The 17,243-nt window shown below is 42.1% G+C and overlaps 1 protein-coding gene across 8 annotated transcripts in view; it reads left to right on the forward strand.

Moving 5' to 3' along the window:
- Camk4 (calcium/calmodulin dependent protein kinase IV) overlaps positions 1-17,243 on the forward strand; it is a 245,925-nt gene that overhangs the window by 17,697 nt on the left and 210,985 nt on the right. For all 8 annotated transcript variants that reach the window (XM_031365261.1, XM_031365258.1, XM_031365260.1 and 5 more), the window contains one exon: positions 186-394. In XM_031365261.1, coding sequence (XP_031221121.1) covers positions 246-394 — 149 coding nt within the window. In that variant the 5' untranslated portion in view covers positions 186-245. The remainder of the gene's footprint in view (positions 1-185; positions 395-17,243) is intronic.

Genomic DNA, 17,243 nt, shown 5'->3' on the forward strand with positions numbered 1-17,243 from the left:
CTGAGCTCTGCGGCTCCCAGCCTGGTCTCTGCCGGCTGGCGGTGGCTCCGGGTTTCCCTGCGCTGGCGCTCAGTCTCAGCATCTCCGCCCGCCCTCGCTCCCGAGCGCGGAGGCGAGCCGCAGCCCGGCGCGGCGGTGGGCGTGAGCGCGCTGAAGGACGCCTTCTCTCGCTCCCGTGTTTGCAGGCGGCGGCCGGCGGCTCCAGCTCGGGCAGCGGCAGCGTCTTCCGGAGTCCCGCGGCGAAGATGCTCAAAGTCACGGTGCCCTCCTGTCCCTCCTCGCCCTGCTCCTCGGTCACCGCCAGTACTGAGAACCTCGTCCCGGATTACTGGATCGACGGCTCTAACCGGGATCCTCTGAGCGATTTCTTCGAGGTGGAGTCAGAGCTGGGACGGTAAGGCGAGGGGTGCTGGACCAGGCGGAGCGTGGAGGCGCGGGCTCGGGCTGGGAACGCCTGCGGCGTGCACGCTAGTTATCCCTCTCGCTGCGACACCTCCCGAGAGTGAGGGCGTCGGACCAGAAGCCCCTCTGTCTCTGATCTCTCCCCAGCCCAGTCAGTGTCTGGGCAAGAGCTAAGCTCTAGACCGAGGCAACCAGGCTCTCCCCGGAGCGCCTAGGCCAGTGCAGCTGCAAGCATCCGCCAGACTCTCCCGCCCTCCCTTCGTGGAACTGGCTGTCCCTTGGGTGTTACCTCTTACCACACACGTGGACTCTGCTTTCCTAATTAGTGACTTTGCTTTGGATTATAGTTTGTCAGAGGGACTTGTGTGTCTAGTTAGTTTTGGGTTGGGGGCTGCAGTGTGCCTTTCTTTCTACATCGCGGTGGATTTATTAAATTAGATTCCCTCCTGCCTCCCCTCATCAAGCTCTCCAAAGCAAGTGGCACTAGAAATTTAACCTAAATACTAGCTTCCCTGCAGCATGTGCTCAAGAGAAGGCGAGAATGAATCATTTAGGGGAGTTAAAGGCAGAGTAATGGAGTAGTGAGGTTTTAGAGAGAAAGCAGCTCACAGGGGCCAGGCAGGGGTGATTATTGAGAAGAGAGCTTCTGCTCTTCCTCCCTGTGCTGGAGTGGTTTATTTAAATCGTGTATGCAAGAAGCCATCTCCTTGGAGAGGCAGACAGCCTCTCATTCCCTAATCTGAAGATCTAAACCGGGAGCAGTTTTACCTTGGGATTGATTCCGTGTGTTCCCAGATCTTTAGCCACTGGGCACTATTTTTCTTTGCTTACGTTTTTTTTCTTTTTTTTCTGTTGTACATACACACACACACACACACACACACACACACACACACACACAAAGGAAATTTGTTTTCAGTACTGTTGAAATGCAAAGCTTTCATCATAGGGAATCTGAAAGCTCCATTTCAACTTGTCAAGTTGTAACTTTTTTTTTTTTTTTTTTGCAATTTAATTTTCATCCTTCCTTTTGCTGCTGGTGGCTTATCTAACAGCTTTTTAATTAAACATTTTTTTTTGATGCTGCTAGAGATGATGGCACTGGATTCTGGGTGTTTGCACTTAGTGGGAAGGATTTGCTCATTGCCTGTACTTGAGTACTAGTGGTATGTAAAAAGGTAAAACTTTTGAAAGAAATTTATTTATTTTTGTTACTGTTTTTCAAATTCTCGTAAAAAATTTTAAAATTTAAATTCATGAAACACTCTATTTGAGCTTAGGGCAATGTATATGTCCACATTCATTTTTAGTCATGTTTCTGAGTGTTCATCTGAGGCTGTTGTATATTGAAATGAGAGAGCAATTCCTATCTTTGAAAAGGTTCAAGAATCTCTCATACTTGTGTGATGTGCTGCAGCCTTGTGGTACAAACTTCTGATGAAAGAGATAGCACACTTAGAATTGCTTACTCGGGCCTTTAGAAGTTGTAAGGTGCGGAGGAAGTGGAGCCTGATGCTGCTGCGGAGGGGATGGTCCCACAGCACATCAGAGTAACGCTTCCCCACCCCGCAAACCCCTAACAGATTCTGACTTATTAATTCACAAATAAGCCTCTCCGTCATGCCAAACACTTGAGATGTGGGAAGACGTACAGGGAAAAAGAAATGAACTTCAGAGTGTACACATGCATGGGATGGGGGAGTCTCCCAGGGAAGGAGTTTAAAGTTTGCTTGTTTTTAATTTGGCCCTACAGTCTGCCATTCAAATGGGGTTGTGCATATAAATCTATTACAAATTTTGAAGACCTGTCCTGCTATATGGCTTTTTAAAATTACTCCACAATCACCAAAGTAAAATATTTTAAGAAGAAAAACAGACCCTCTGAAAGCTGTACTTCTGCTCCGCTTTCCAGCTGGACCCTTTGTTGCTGGGTAACTTCTCTGTAGATGGCAGTGTTGGTGAGCAGTGAGGTTGTACCATTGGCTGAGACAGAGAACTAATTTCTAAGTTTTTTTTTTTTTTACTGAATAAACTTAAAACATGAACCAACTGGTATTCTAGCTGTCATTGTCTTTTTTAAAAAATCTATAGAACCAGAAACAATAAAACTTAATGTCCATGGTGATTGAGGCACAAAAATCCATTTGCTTTGTGCACGGGTGATCAATTTGAACTTACTTTGATTGATCTCAAGATTTTTCTTTCTGTTTTGGGCCAGGCCCAGGTGAGGATAGGGGGAACGGTGACTTAAAGCCAAAGCACATGATTCCCTCATGCGCAGTTGTCAGTTTGGTGCTCAGACAGCAGCAGTCTCGTGCTGTGAGGGGCGCTGTGTCAGTGTGGACAGTCCCTTTACATGAGCTGGCTCCCAGCGTAGACAGTTCCCTTGACATGAGCTGTGACACAGTGTAGACAGTCCCCTTTAGATGAGCTGGTTCACAGTGAGGACAGTCCCCTTTAATTGAGCTGGTTCACAGTGTAGACAGTCCTTTTTAGATGAATTAGAGACTTGTTTCATTTACTGAAACTATCTGTTATAAATGGGTGATTCCTGAATTCAAGAAAATTAGTTTCAAGGCCACACAGACAGTAGACTCTGAAACTGTGTCTGGAAAATGAATTTCCTGAAGCTCTTAATGACATGAAGCCCCTGATTCAGGGGTCCTCAACCTACCTAGCACTACGTCCCTTTAATACAGTGGTTGTAGTGACTCCACAACCATATATTTATTTTCATTGCTACTTTATAACTACACTTATGATAATGTAAATATTTTTTGGAGATAGAGATTTGCCAAAGGGGTCGTGACTCACAGGTAGAGAATGCTGCCCCAGATAGGGCTTATAGAAGGCTGGCATTGGTAGAACTGACCTGCTTGTGGCCATCCATCACAAGGCAGAGAGAACTTTGTTTTGGCAGTACATGTGCACATACCAATGGGATACTTAAAAGTGTCAAGCAAGTACTTTTTTTTTCTAAAATCATAATTGAAATTATTTTTGATATTTATAGAATGTGTTAAATTTACAAAAGTCACAATATACCAACAACACTACTTAAAATACCAACTAGCCACCATCCAATGCAGGGAGGGATCCATGCCTAGAGAGCAGTTGGTCTTCTGCCCAGTGACTGGAGAGCATGGCATTCTGAAAGCTTTTCTGAAGGAGCAGAGAGCTCACCTCTGGCTTACATTCCTCCCAGTGGTTTGATGAATGGAAAGACAGGACTTGGCTCACCCTGCTCTGTGGTGAGGGTTTGGCCTTATGGATCCTAACCCATATCCTGATTTCAGTTCTGACCTAGCTTTTGTTTAGACTTGTACCATACTGAAAGGATGTTTCTAATGGACTTAGCTGTGTTCCCAAACATCCAAATCCAGAAAACCAAATGTTAGACCGCTTGCTTAAAAGAAAATGTGTTAAATTATTCTGGATTTTTACTATAGTTGCATTAGGTTGGTGACCTTTTAGGACCCCACCAAACTAAATTCATTATTTAAAAAAAAATGCATTTATGTGGTAACTCAGTTATTTATCATCTGTCTGTCTGTCTGTCTATCTATCTATCTATCTATCTATCTATCTATCTATCTATCTATCTAACTATCTATATCTATTGTTTTGGATCCAAATTGACTTTTTTTTGTTGTTTTTTTGTTTTGTTTTGTTTTTTTGAGACAAGGTTTCTCTGTGTAGCCTTGGCTGTCCTGGAACTCATTCTGTAGACCAAGCTGGCCTCAAACTCAGAAATCCACCTGCCTCTGCCTCCCAAGTGCTGGGATTAAAGGCGTGTGCCATCACTGCCTGGCCCAAATTGACTTTTGATAAGGAGATGTATGGTCATATGCATAGAATTGAAACAGTTTCACCAAATAATGCTTACTTTTGTGTCAACAACATATTGCAGTATTTTATGTTTTATGCTGTTTCATTGTATTCTGTTTCATTCAAAATATTTGCTGAACTTATGTAATCTAACATCTTACTAATAAGTTGTAGCTCACTTAGAAAATGTTGGTTTTGGACATAAATGTGGTTATACCATACTAAAGTATGAGGCAGAGTCCTTCAGCGCAGTGTCTTGCCGACCATTTGGCAACACTGCCCTGAGTAGTATACATCTGCCACAGCTCTGTGGAAAAACCACCTTCCTCTTCCCCCTCCTCTCCCTCCCTCCCCCTCCCCCTCTTCTTCTTCCTCTTCTTCTGCTTCCAAGTCCTTATTGGATTTTCCCTTCCAGATTTTGAGAAAACATTGATGTCTCTAAAGGATCCACTGAGTACCCAGGCATCTGAACCAACTGATGGGGATGTGTGTGGCTTTGCCAGGGGAAGCTTAAGGGTGGGAGGAAGAGCCTTGGAGAGTGAAGGAGCTATGTCCTAACAGTGAGTTCACCTCTGGCCCATAGGTGCTTCCTGTATGGAACCACAAGTGAGTCTCTTCTCGAAGGGCTTCAGCCAGTGCTCTTGGCCTATCTTAGCCCTGTTTGCTTGGATTCCAGCAACAGGGTCCCTGGGTGGCTTACACCACAAACACTTTTTTCCACAGGTCCGGAGCAGAGGCAGTCAAAACCAAGAGGCTAGCTCAGTGATTTCCCCAGTGAGAGCTTTCTTCCTGTCTTCTGTGTCTTCTCAGAATATAGAAAGGAAGAAGGCTAGAGAGGGAAAGCTATACAGAGCAGAAACAACTTCTCTAAGCTCCTTGGCGTCTCTTCTTGAAAGATCATTCATCTTGTTTTGAGAGCTACACCTTCAGGATTTTATTATAAACATAATTACTTCCAAAAGATTATATCCCTGCTGCCACACCAGAGGATAGGTTCCAACATTTGTACATGGTACTGCGTGATGTATGAAGTATGAAAATATATGCATATATATATATTATATATTATATATTACATTGAACATATCTATATGTCTATCTATATCTATATCTATATTACATTGAGCATGTCCTCAGTTTTCTTTGTCCCCTAGAGAGTTTTGCTGTCACTCTCCTGATATATTATATATTATGATTTTATATGTATTTATGATTATATATATACACATATATAGTTATGATTTTATCAGCATGTGAATTTTAAGAGGATAATTCCATTTATGCCATGGCTGGTGAGGACTCAGTTTCTTTCTTTTTTCCTTCTTCCTTCTTTCTCTTCTGATAGCTCCTTTCCTGTGCTAGTCCCTTTGTCAACACGCCCAGGCCTTTCCCGAGCCTTACACCGTCTTTTAGGGATCCCCAGCCTATCTGTTCCACACTGCTGGCAACTGCTCTGCCCCACGCTCTATCCTGATGCCTTAGTCTCTCTGCTGATTGTGAACTTCCTTCTGAAGCTGATTCTTTGTGTGGAGAGGTGACTCAGGAGCAGGGTGGGACTGCAACTGAGAGAGTAGAAGACAGGATCCACAGGTTTGGCCTGAGCACTCTTACGTATTCCTTGTCTAGCACAGTGTGTAGCACTTAGGAGGTGCTCAGCAAATGGTTTTTAAAGAGAATGACTCAGGGGATGGAGGAGCTGCTCAGTGAGTAAAGGTCTTTGCAGCATGCCTGATAGTACACCTGGGAAGCGCATGCTGGATTGCCTTTGGTCTCCATGTGCTTGCTGCAACATACATGCCTCGCCTCGGGTAAATAAACAAATCTAATTAACACATTTTAAGAAGAGACTGACTGGATATAATGAAGCAGAGCAGACACTGGTATATCTGTTTGCTTTATTCTTTTTTTTTTCTTCTAAATCTTGGCTCTTCTTGGTATTTGTTTGTAGAAGAAGTCAAGGCTGCTGGCTGCTGTTCTATTCACGACCCTCCTGCTCGGCCTCTTGAGAAGAGGAATTACAGGCACGTGTCATAGCCTTTTGGTTATGATCTGGCTTTATTCTAGTGCCTTGAGAGGAAAAGAAAAAGGAAAATATTGTAATTGGTCTTTCCCCTAAACTGTATATGATGGAGACCCCAGGCTCATTCAGTGTTAGGTTCCCTTCTCCACAGGGCAAGTGCTGGGGAGTGCTACCCAGGAGCCAACAGCAAGGCCTTGCTTCTGTTGGCATTGTTCTCTGGTTCTGAAGTGAAGCGGATTCAGCTTCACCTTCACGATGGCTCACCACAGGAAGACCCGACTTAAGTCAAGATGACTTTCAGGGCACTGAGCTGCCTTCTGGGCTATTTCAGCTTCTGAAGTATTTGGAAATAAACTCCTTGTACAGAGCTGTAAGTCAGTTGAAGGCTGTGATAGGATCTCCGCCCTTAAGTCGCCTATGAATGCTGTTACTGTAGGAGGTTGGAAAACGGACACAGGTGTTCTACCTCTGCTTTTAATCCTTTCTGGAGATGAGAAGCGGTGCTGAGGGGAGCAGAGAGGAGGGAACCACAAAACGGCTTCAAAGGATTTCCTTGTAAACGGTTTGCCCTCAGACATACATATAGGTTTAGTGTTTGCAGTAGTGCATTTGAAAACAAAGTATTGAGTGTTCGCCACATAGATTGTTTCAACCACTGCTTGTTAATTTTTGTTTATGTTTTTCTTTTTTCCTTTTTTGTGTATTAATTTTATTTTCACTGACTGAGAAGTAAGTTTTGATTAAAAAAAAACAAAAACAAACAAACAAAAAAAACTCCCAAAGAAGCTATGTATTGAAAAGAATTTCAGCTTTTTAAAATCCCAAGGTTAGATTTATTATGAAAACTATGGCATTTAACTAAGTCAAGTAACAGTGTCATCCAGATAGGCTTTGCTTGAAACCCAAAGAGAGAAATTTTTGATGCGATTTCTATTCATCTTTTTCTTTTCTATTCATCTTTAGCTTAGCTGTCATTTTTATATTTATGTTACTAGGGCATCTGCAGATTTATGGCTCCAGCGGCTCAATGAGGAGGTGGAGTCAAGGTGTCACTGGCATAGAACTGATGCACAGAGACCGCAGACCCTTTGATACCACCCACTGCCTTCATTCTGACTGCAAACGACCTGACCCCCATAGCTGGAGGTGGTGTAAAACAGAGAAAGGCAGAGATCAGCATTTCCCTCTGTCTTCAGCAGCAGAGATCAAGTGAGCCAAGGAACAGTCTCGGGGAAGAGATGATTTATAATGGTGGTTAAGGGAGAATACATAGCAAGGGGCTCTCAACGTGGGCTCTATGTTATCTCTGGGCCAGACAGATCATTCTATGTTGCAAGGCCACACCATACTTTGGAGGACATTTAGCAATGCCTCTAGCCTCTTCCCACTGGCAGAAATCTTCCTCTCATGTTGTGATAACCAAAAATGTCTCTTCACCTTGTCACATGAGGCCTCCTTCCCGCACGGACAATACTGTCTTAGAAGCTTGAAGCTAGTCTTTCAAACACCTTTTATTTAGTTGTCTAGACAATTAAAAGCAACAAGGAGTGTCTGCTCCAACCAATAGTACCTCCCTTTTCTGTGTGATACCATTAAGACCCCTGTTGTCAGTGCTTACTATCTGCACCTTACTTAATGTTTTTGTTTAAATAATCTTTTTTTTTTTTGCTTATAATATTTGCTTGCAAGGATGTTTATTTTCACCACATTGAAATAGTAAAACAAAGCGTATATAAGACATAATTGTAAAAACACATTGAAAGAGAAGCAGACCATTAATATGCAGTTGCAGCTAGCAGTGTTTGTAGGGCACCAGCTGAAGATCACAAACTCAAAGCTTGTTTCTTCATTAGAAGAGAGATTAGCAGAGATAATTGGGGAGAGGGAGGGGGGTTAAAATACACCAATAATAGTACACTGATAGAGGTTTTTTTTTTCCCTTGAGGCTATCAGAATGACTGAACACTTGAAAGAAATGTACTGTAATTTATCTTGTGTGCCTAGCTAGCTCTTTAAAGAACCCCCAGTTGCTAGTCAACTAATCCTTTAGATGGCCTGGTGTGGTGGTGCTAGCCTTTCTTCCCTGCACTCAAGAGAGGCAGAGGCAGAGGCAGAAAACAGGTGGGTCTCTATGAGTTTGAGGCCACCAGCCTGGTCTACAAAGCTAGCCCAAGACAGCCAGGACTCTGTTACACAGAGCAACCCTGTCTCCACTCTGTCCCCACCCCCAGTCCCCAACCTTGCTGGTGAGGGTGGGGAGATTCTTAGCTGTTAGAAGTGCTTGGCCCCTATGACCTTCAGTTTGGTTGCCTCTTAGATTTCTGGGAATAGGATAGGAGGTAGAAAAAGCCAGCTGAGGTAGGGGTGGGGTGGGTAGAGGCTGGTGGGGGATAGGGTAGGAGGGGTGGAGAACAAGGGGCTAGCAGGGTGAGAAGAGAAGGCAGTTGGTGGAGAAGACATGGTTAGGAGACAGGTGAGCCAGGAGAGGCTGAGCTGAGCAGACAGGCTACAACAGTCATAGCAAGGAGCAGCAAGTAGGGGAGGGTGGGGGGGGGACTGGGAGAGGGATTGTTTAAGCAGACATTGGGGAACTGAGAGAGGAGAGATTGGGAGAAACATTTGAAGGGGTTGGGCTAGAAACTGGGAGGGCTGGCCGGGAGTTAAGAGAACTGGTTACTATTTTGAACTAGCAAGCCATTTTCCAGAGAAGGCTGCTCATGTATTTTCATTGCTTGTTATTTAATGCCACACCTTTATGCCTCCTAACGTCACTTTGGTTAGAGATCTGAGCTTTTGAATAATGAGATCCCAGGCCATGTGTGCGGTCACAGTCAAAGGCTTTCATGTATAAACTTTACTGATAATAAGACAGCAGCAATGAATCTAATTCAGTAGAAACAGATTAAACTAAAAGAAATGAATGAATAAATAGATTTGTTTCACATAACCTGTTATATTTAATAGGTATACTAGAGTTTTGCTGAAGAGGGGTGTTGAAGTTTACAATGGATGTATCATTCATCTGCTTTTCACGTGGCATGAAGTTTAAGCTCCCTTTTGCTAGTGGTTTCCTAGGCTTCCTGTCTAAGAAGGAACATGGCCCAACTAATTGTCTTCATATGTATAGGGACATAGTATTAGTGTGTTGGCCTTGGTTGCTTCTGCTATGTAAGGAGACCTGGTCTTTAGCAAACAGAAAGGAACAATTCATCTTTATTTTACATACTCCGTTCCTAAGACAAGGTAAGGCTTTTACTTTGGAAATAGTCAATATCTAGAGTCAATGAAGTCACAACTGTGAGTTTAGTATTGATTTTGTTAAAATGAATTTAGTGTTGATTTTGTATTTCCTAATGTTCTTATTTAACAAATGAATAATTAAGGAGTTATGCACCATAAGCAAAGGCTCTTAATTAAAAACTACTATAGGTTTACTGTTTCTCCTTGTACATTTGATGGATTGCAACTCCAGAGCTTATTGAGCATTTTTGCTTACAGTTCTTTTCGTGGTACCACAGTGCACGATCCTGCTTTTATAGAAGGATCCATATATTTGAGGCACACCTTACCTTTTACTTTTTACTGCCCCTACCCATAAGAATTATCAAGATGAGAATATACACCTTTTATGCAACCACCATAGGAAGAAATTGAAAGAAAAAGACTAATACTAAGAAAAAGACTAATAAAAAGATGGATATGTAAGAACCATATGTCCTGGGACTCACTCTGTAGACTAGGATGGCTTTGAACTCAGAGATCCGTCTGCCCCTGCCTCCTGAGGGCTGGGATCAAAAGCGTGCGCCACCACCCACAGCTGCAGGAGCATAGCAATCTTCCCAACTGTGATTTGTCTTACTGAGTGGCTGGGGATGTCTTCATGAGGGTGTAGTGAACCTTGAATTTCTCTAGGAATTTACCATGTCTATCTGTAGCAAAGAGCATGCCAGGCACAAAACATGCACTGTCCCTCCCAGAAAAGGTAGGAAAAAAAAAACATCTCAAGATGTATGTCCTGTTTAGTTTTGTCCCCTCTCCCCCATCAACATGACACAAGCTAGAGTAACTTGGGGAGAGGGAACCTTAATTGAGAAAATTCCTCTATAAGATTGGCCGGTAAGCAATTGATGAGGGTGGGACCATCCCATGAGGTAGTAGAGCCCCTCCTGCTAAGTGGTCTTGAATGCTACAAGAAAGCAGGCTGAGCAAACCACGAGGAGCAAGCCAGTAAGCAGCACCTCTCCATGGCCTCTGCATCAGTTCCTGCTTCCAGGTTCCTGCCTCCAGTTCTTGCCCTGACTTCCCTCCATGATACAGTATGTCCGGATAGTTGTACGATAACGCTAACCCTTTCCTTCCTAGCCTGTGTTTGCTCGTGGTGTTTCATCACAGTGTTAGCTAAGAGAATGTACATTTTATTTTGCAAAATCACAATGCCAGGTAAAGCATGGGGAGAGAAAGTTGTTTTAGCCTAACTTTAGGGTATTTGGCAATTGAAAGGAAAAATTGTAGAGAAAGAGGAAAAGAGTAACCATAGAAGCAGTTGGATCCAAAGTTTATGAGTCTCAGAACTTACCACTAACCCATGATAAGGATAAATTATGGGAGTGTGTAAGACAGATATTACCAGGACAGTTTAATATTAAAAGCAAAGCAAGAAAGAAACAGGATAAAACACCATCCATAGTCTGTAACCAGGTAAGGAATGAGTGAGTATTGGATTGAGATCTGCTAGCTAGACCGAGAGAAGCCAAGAATGAGAAGCGCATCATGCAGGTTAGCTGTCGGAAGTCTGAGCTCCGCATTGGCTGAGTGAAATGCACACAACAGGGGCATGCATGTTTCTGATTCCAAGGAAGCTTTACCCTGCAGTGAATCACATGCAGTGCCCACAGCACAAGCCAGTCTTTATTATTAAAACAAAACAAAGCAAAAACTATTTCAAAGTGTAAAAGCTGTGCTCCAAAACCTCAAAATGTTGCTAGACTTCAGTGGTAGTTTGTTGGCCGACTTTAGTCAAGTCTCACCATTTTCCTCACATGAAGATTTGGTATTAATATGGACACCAATTTCTCATCTGCTTAAGGAAACACATTGAATCTCCCTTTCACTTTAAAAACCACCAACACAACGTTGGTTTTCAGTGTGTAAACTGACTTAAGAAGGCACACATGCTCTATTTCTGATCTAACTGAGCTGTACATAGGAATAGCTCTTACCGAAGTAGCTGGGTTCACCCATCCATTTCTGTCCATCCCATTTCTTCTAGTTGATGTTGATGCCAAAGCTACCTTGCTTAATGATTTTGAAATCTGAAATCACGAAACTTTACTTGGATGAGTTTAACTTGAATTTCTATAGGGTTAATATTTAATGTGTAATAAATAAATAAATAAGAAAAAAAGAGTTTGTAGATAATAAGCAAATAGGTAACAAGCTGATTACTCTTCTGTAATAATAAAATGCTAAATAAACAGTTAATAAAATATTTACTCTAACATTTTTTAATTAAAAATTTTATCTACATGTTTGTTAACATGTATGTCTGTGTACCAACTGTATATCTGATGCCTGTGGAGGCAAGAAGAGAGCATCAGATGCTATGGAGCTGGAGTTACAGATGAGTGTGAGCCACGTGGGTACCGGGGAATTATACAGGTCTTCCAGTTATGAGAGATGCTATGGAGCTGGAGTTACAGATGGGTGTGAGCCACGTGGGTACCGGAGAATTGTACAGGTCTTCCAGTTAACAGTAGCCACCTTCCCAGCCACCACCTCCAATACAATACGTTTTAATTGTTTCTGTTTACTAACACATACCAATTATGTATTAAACAATTCTCTATATTGTGTGTACATCTCAGAATGGCTTAGTTAAGGTCTTTCAATTTGGACCTATTTAAATAACTTATTTTTTGAAAAGTGTATGTGTATATGTGCCCTCACACATGTGTGCATGTACACATGCGTGCATGTGTACATGTTAGATATCTTCCTTCATTACTCTCTGCCTTATCTTTTTTTTAAAACTTTTATTGCATTATGATGAGAAAAGTTACATGATTTCAATTTATCTGAATTTGTTAACATTTAAGAACATATTTTAAGTAAATAGAATTAAATCACATTCTTGTTTCCCTTTTGTACCCCAACTCCTCCCAGAGACCCCCTTCAATACTTACAATATCTTTTTTGTCATATTCTTTAAAATTTATAAAATATTATAACAATAAAAATGAGTATTATAAAAGTTGTTTGATACAAAACAACAATCAATTTAACAGTCTTATGTAGATGCTCATCTACAGCAATAGTGAAAATACATTTTTCTCAATATAAATTTTAAATAATTCCAAACATATTAACTGTATACTGGAGCCAGCAAGCTCCAGGAATCAGAATGTCTCTACTTCCCCAGTGGTGGAATCACACGCTTGGTTGACCACGCCTGGCTTTTCTATGTAGATTCTGGAGATTCAAACTCAGGTTCTCAAGCTTGTCAGATAGATTCATCATCAACTGAGGTATCTTCACAGGCCCCAACTAAGTCATCTTTTGTAAAATCAGAATTAATTACCTTATTTTGGATAGACTTGCTCTTACTTGGTTGTACTGAATAAGATATCAGTAAGTAAAGCAGGGGTCTCCAGATTTGGGATATCTATGAGTTAGGATGTGTGATAAAAAAACAGGCAATTATAATAAAATATTAGTGGATGTATCTGCTTTTTCTAAGTTTTGCTTTTTTTTTTTTTTAACATTTAGATATTTTGAAAAGCAAATTAAATTTGAGTTGCACGTATGTGACAATTGTAGGTAGATGACATTGGGAGCCCGTGCTCAAAAACATTTTATTGGAAGAATAAATTACAGATAAATTACTGTTGTAAGTGGATACTGAATAATTTTTTATTTGCATTTTAAAAACCACTGCACTTTAGGAGAGTGGGTTTAAGGCAGATCGACATACCAGAACATGAACAAAACAGAAATAATATTTTGCAAGGTGTGTTTTTGCACAGAAAGAGGAAGTGGGTGCCTGTGAGTGCTTGTTCTGCGTTTTTCACCCGATGAAGGGTTTTGATAAGAACTTACTGCCATTGTAATTAAAAAGTCTCAGAGAAGAAAACAAGAAAGGGAGTGTAGGAATATAGCTATGCATCAGATGGCCGTCAGGCTTGGAGGAGGAAATCCTAGGAGAAAGAGGTTCTTTTGTTTCCTTGCAAGGACCTCAATGTTGATTCAGGGACCTGATTCCTAAAAAGTTTTGCTCTCATGTGGCTTAGGCAGCCTGTTCCCAAGCAGTGCTCAGAGAGCTGCAGGGGTTAGTGCCAGGGTGCTGAGCTTAATGCTGAGAATGGGAAGCGCTGTCAGCCCCGTGTTTGTGACGCTCACCTCAAGGCTTCCCGGCTGAAAACTTCAGCAGACATAGAAGTGGTTCTCTGAGAAATAAGAAGGACTAGAGCAGACTGACTTACGTCATGACCACAGACAGAACTTAACTGTTGGGAACCAGAGCACCGAGGGAAGGAGATGGCAAACTCAGAGTCATGTTCACACCTGTGTTGTCGCCTCTCGGGCAGACAGCATTTTAGTGATTTCTCCCTCCTTTGAGTCCTCTGGATTGTTCAGTGGAGACATTTGATCAGAATCTTGGCGTTGTTAGCTTGGTCCACCGTACCTGTTGTATGGTCTTAAAAGGACAGTTGTCACTGAGTCAGTCTATAGTATTTGGGACTTCAACAGATATGCAAAGCCATTCTTTAATTAAGTTTTGTTCAAGTTAATTTTTAAAATATCTTCTTTTTATTTATTCTTGGGAATTTCATAAACAATGTGTTTGGTCATTGCTACCTATTCCTCTCTCTCACTCCTCCCAGGCTGCTCCCTGCCTTCCTTCTTCAACTTTTATTCTTGATGAGGCTATAATTATATTTCCACTCACTTATTCTAGTGGCTAATATATTCTTTCCAAAGCTCCCTGTCAGGAAAATTACCGAGAAAATAGCCCATTACAAAATTCAAATCGTACAATTCAATAAATCAGTCTGGTCTGGAGTATTTGGTCGTAGCGCATCTCTAGAGATGTCTTTTCTAGAAGAAGCAGTTTTAGTGGCTCTTGAGTGGGGGGGTGGGTTCTGGACCCTCTTGTCTTTTTTTCTTTGATGTGAACGTATAAGCTAATTAAACATTTAATGAGATAAAATTGTGAGCTTACCTGAGTGCAACCTGGAACCAGAGGTGGACTAAACACACCGAAGAATGCTTTTCCTTCAAACGTATGCTGCTGAGTGAGGTGGACCTCTAAGGAGACCATCAGGCCATTTCCAGGAAACCAATACTATTCTGTAAAACACTGAGATGCAAGGAGTGGAGGGTCCAGACTGTGGTCCCCATCTCAGGCTGGCAGAAGTGAAGGAAGTGAACTTCAAAGCAGATGTTTGCACAAGCGGCTACTCGGGATGTTTCGTAGGAGCCGTGAAGAGAGAACCTGACTGTTGAGTAGGTGAGGTGGAGACGGACTGCTGGCAGGAACAGAGACAGTGATAGGCAGGATAAAATCGCTGCCTGAGACTTCTGTGGTCATAAAACTGTTCCTTAGTGTCACCTGTGAAACGAAGGTAGTAGGGCCTTCAGAGATGCTCCGTCCGATATACAGCTCAGGTTGTATGTGTAGACCTCTGTGTCTACTATGTGGACTATCATTCCCAACATGGCTGGTATTTTTATGAACTAGGGGATGATGAGTCCGAAGTGAGTGTGGGCAGGACTGCATCTGACGGGGTCTAGTTTACAGGCTTTTCAGTAATCAGACTTCAGCCTGCCTGCCAGCCTCCTTTACCACCACTCTCTTCCTCCTCACCACCATGAAAACCTTGACGTGATCCTCCTGTCTTTCGTACACTCCTCATACTGCTGCAGAATGTTTACCATGGGCACCATCTTACAGATGAGGACCTCGAAGTTCAGAACTGTGAAGAGGTTCAATTAAACCGCCTCCGAGTGGATCCGTCATGAGCTTTGTTATGTGTGGTGTGAACATGAAACTGTTTGGGCTTGAAGTGTACTTTTCCTACTTCTGTGCTGTCTGTCGCAGGATTACAATGAATGCCCTGAGGTTTTGCCACCTGAGTGCCTGCTCCGTGGGCAGAGAACCTCCACAGTTCACACATCTGTCATTCAGACTACCAAGTCTGTCCTTCAGACCAATCCCCACTCCACTGAAGCACTTAGGAGATGTTTCTGGAATACCATATGAAAAGCACATGTTTCAGGAATGAGATAGTTTTGAGAAAAAGACCAAGATTTGAATCTCTTTTCTTTTAGAGAAATTTCCTTAGAGCAGCCTCTTCTAGCCCAGAACATTGCATGTATATGTATGCATGTATGCATGTATGTATGTATATATATATATATATATATATATATATATGTGTGTGTGTGTGTGTGTGTGTATATATATATATAATATATGTAAACATTTTTCATGCAATATATTCTGATTGCAGTTTCCCTTCTCCCAGCTCCTCCCAGATCCCCTTTCAACACCCATTTGGCTATCTCCCTCTCAAAAATGTAGCCTGCTAAGGGTCTAGCCTGTAGCCTATCTCTTTTAACTTCTTGCTCTGTGTCCAGCACCTAGAACAATACACATTACATAGAAAGTACTTATTAAAGATTTAGAGAGTAGTGAACCACATTTACCTATAGGATTCCCACAGCTATTGCCTATGGGATTTCCTCTTGAACCAAAGGGACTTTGATCAGATCAGCCTACCCTGGGACATGTCAAGGTAACTGTGGCCTTCTATGGGTGACTTTTGTTATATAGAATCCTAGTGTTGGGAGGCAGAGCAGCTTAGCCTACTGTGTCCTGCAGGACCCCATCTTTGAAATGTCAGGTAGCTGTGGCCTTCTGTGTGGTGACCTTGGTTGTTTGCTTGGTTTGGGAAACAGACTGGCTCTTACAGTAAGTGAATCTGGAGGCTCCAAAGTCTTACAAAATAGTTTGGGGGAATCTCAAATAGTTTTATTCTAATTTTGTGCTTTTTGACTCTCCCATCCTTTGAAAACAACATTTACTCATTGAAAAATTGGCTCCTTTTTGAGGCTTTTAGTGAACTATACAAATGCCTGCAATGGTGGATTTCCAGAGTGAATTTAGTGAGCGCAAGGTGCATTTCCTGGCGTTCTCTGTCCCTCTTAGGTTTGTATTTAAAGTGAATTCTTAAAAAAGCTTGGCTTACACTGGTTTGTGACTATTACCAGCTAGCAACCTCCTACAACACATGGTCTTGTGACACATCTCCCAGTCACAGTAGGAGAAAACCTAGCCTGTGCGAGGGTCATGAAGGAGAAAAGAATATAGAATCTATTCTGTGTCTATACTGATTTGGGGATATTGATTAAAAGTCATTGAGTTGATGCTATTTTTTTTTATTCAAAGAATTAAATCATTCCTTGACTTTATGTTCAAGTAGAATCATTAGCTCTATCTTCATGATTTTATGCAGTTTAAAATTATTCTGGAAAACTCAGGTGTTTTCACTTTTATTTTGACAGCCAGAAGCTGGTGAAGGAAATTCTGGGCAGGATGGATAGGATCCCAAGGCACAGAAGTAGGCCACACTTGCTTAGGCATGCTTCTTGTTTATTTAATCCAGCTATACCTCATCCCATTGGTACCTCACTGTCCCTGATTTCTCCCATCTTCTTCATTCCACCAGAGCCCAAGTTCCTTTCATAATCTATGTGTCTTCCCATGTTACAGAATGTATGTTTTTATTTTCCCCACACGTGTTAAACCGTAGCCCTCACTGTTCATACTCTTGGATCTGCACCTGTGAGAGGTAATTCATGTTGTACACAGTGTTGAGAACAGGCCCCCAGAAGAAGTGGAACAAGAGAACCCTCATGCACTTTCTTCTCTCTGTCATGCGAGGACACGAGGACACAGTGACAAGGCAGACATCTGCAAGCCAAGCCCCCCCCC

The sequence above is a fragment of the Mastomys coucha genome, unplaced genomic scaffold, assembly GCF_008632895.1.
Source record: "Mastomys coucha isolate ucsf_1 unplaced genomic scaffold, UCSF_Mcou_1 pScaffold13, whole genome shotgun sequence".
NCBI classification, from domain to species: domain Eukaryota; kingdom Metazoa; phylum Chordata; class Mammalia; order Rodentia; family Muridae; genus Mastomys; species Mastomys coucha.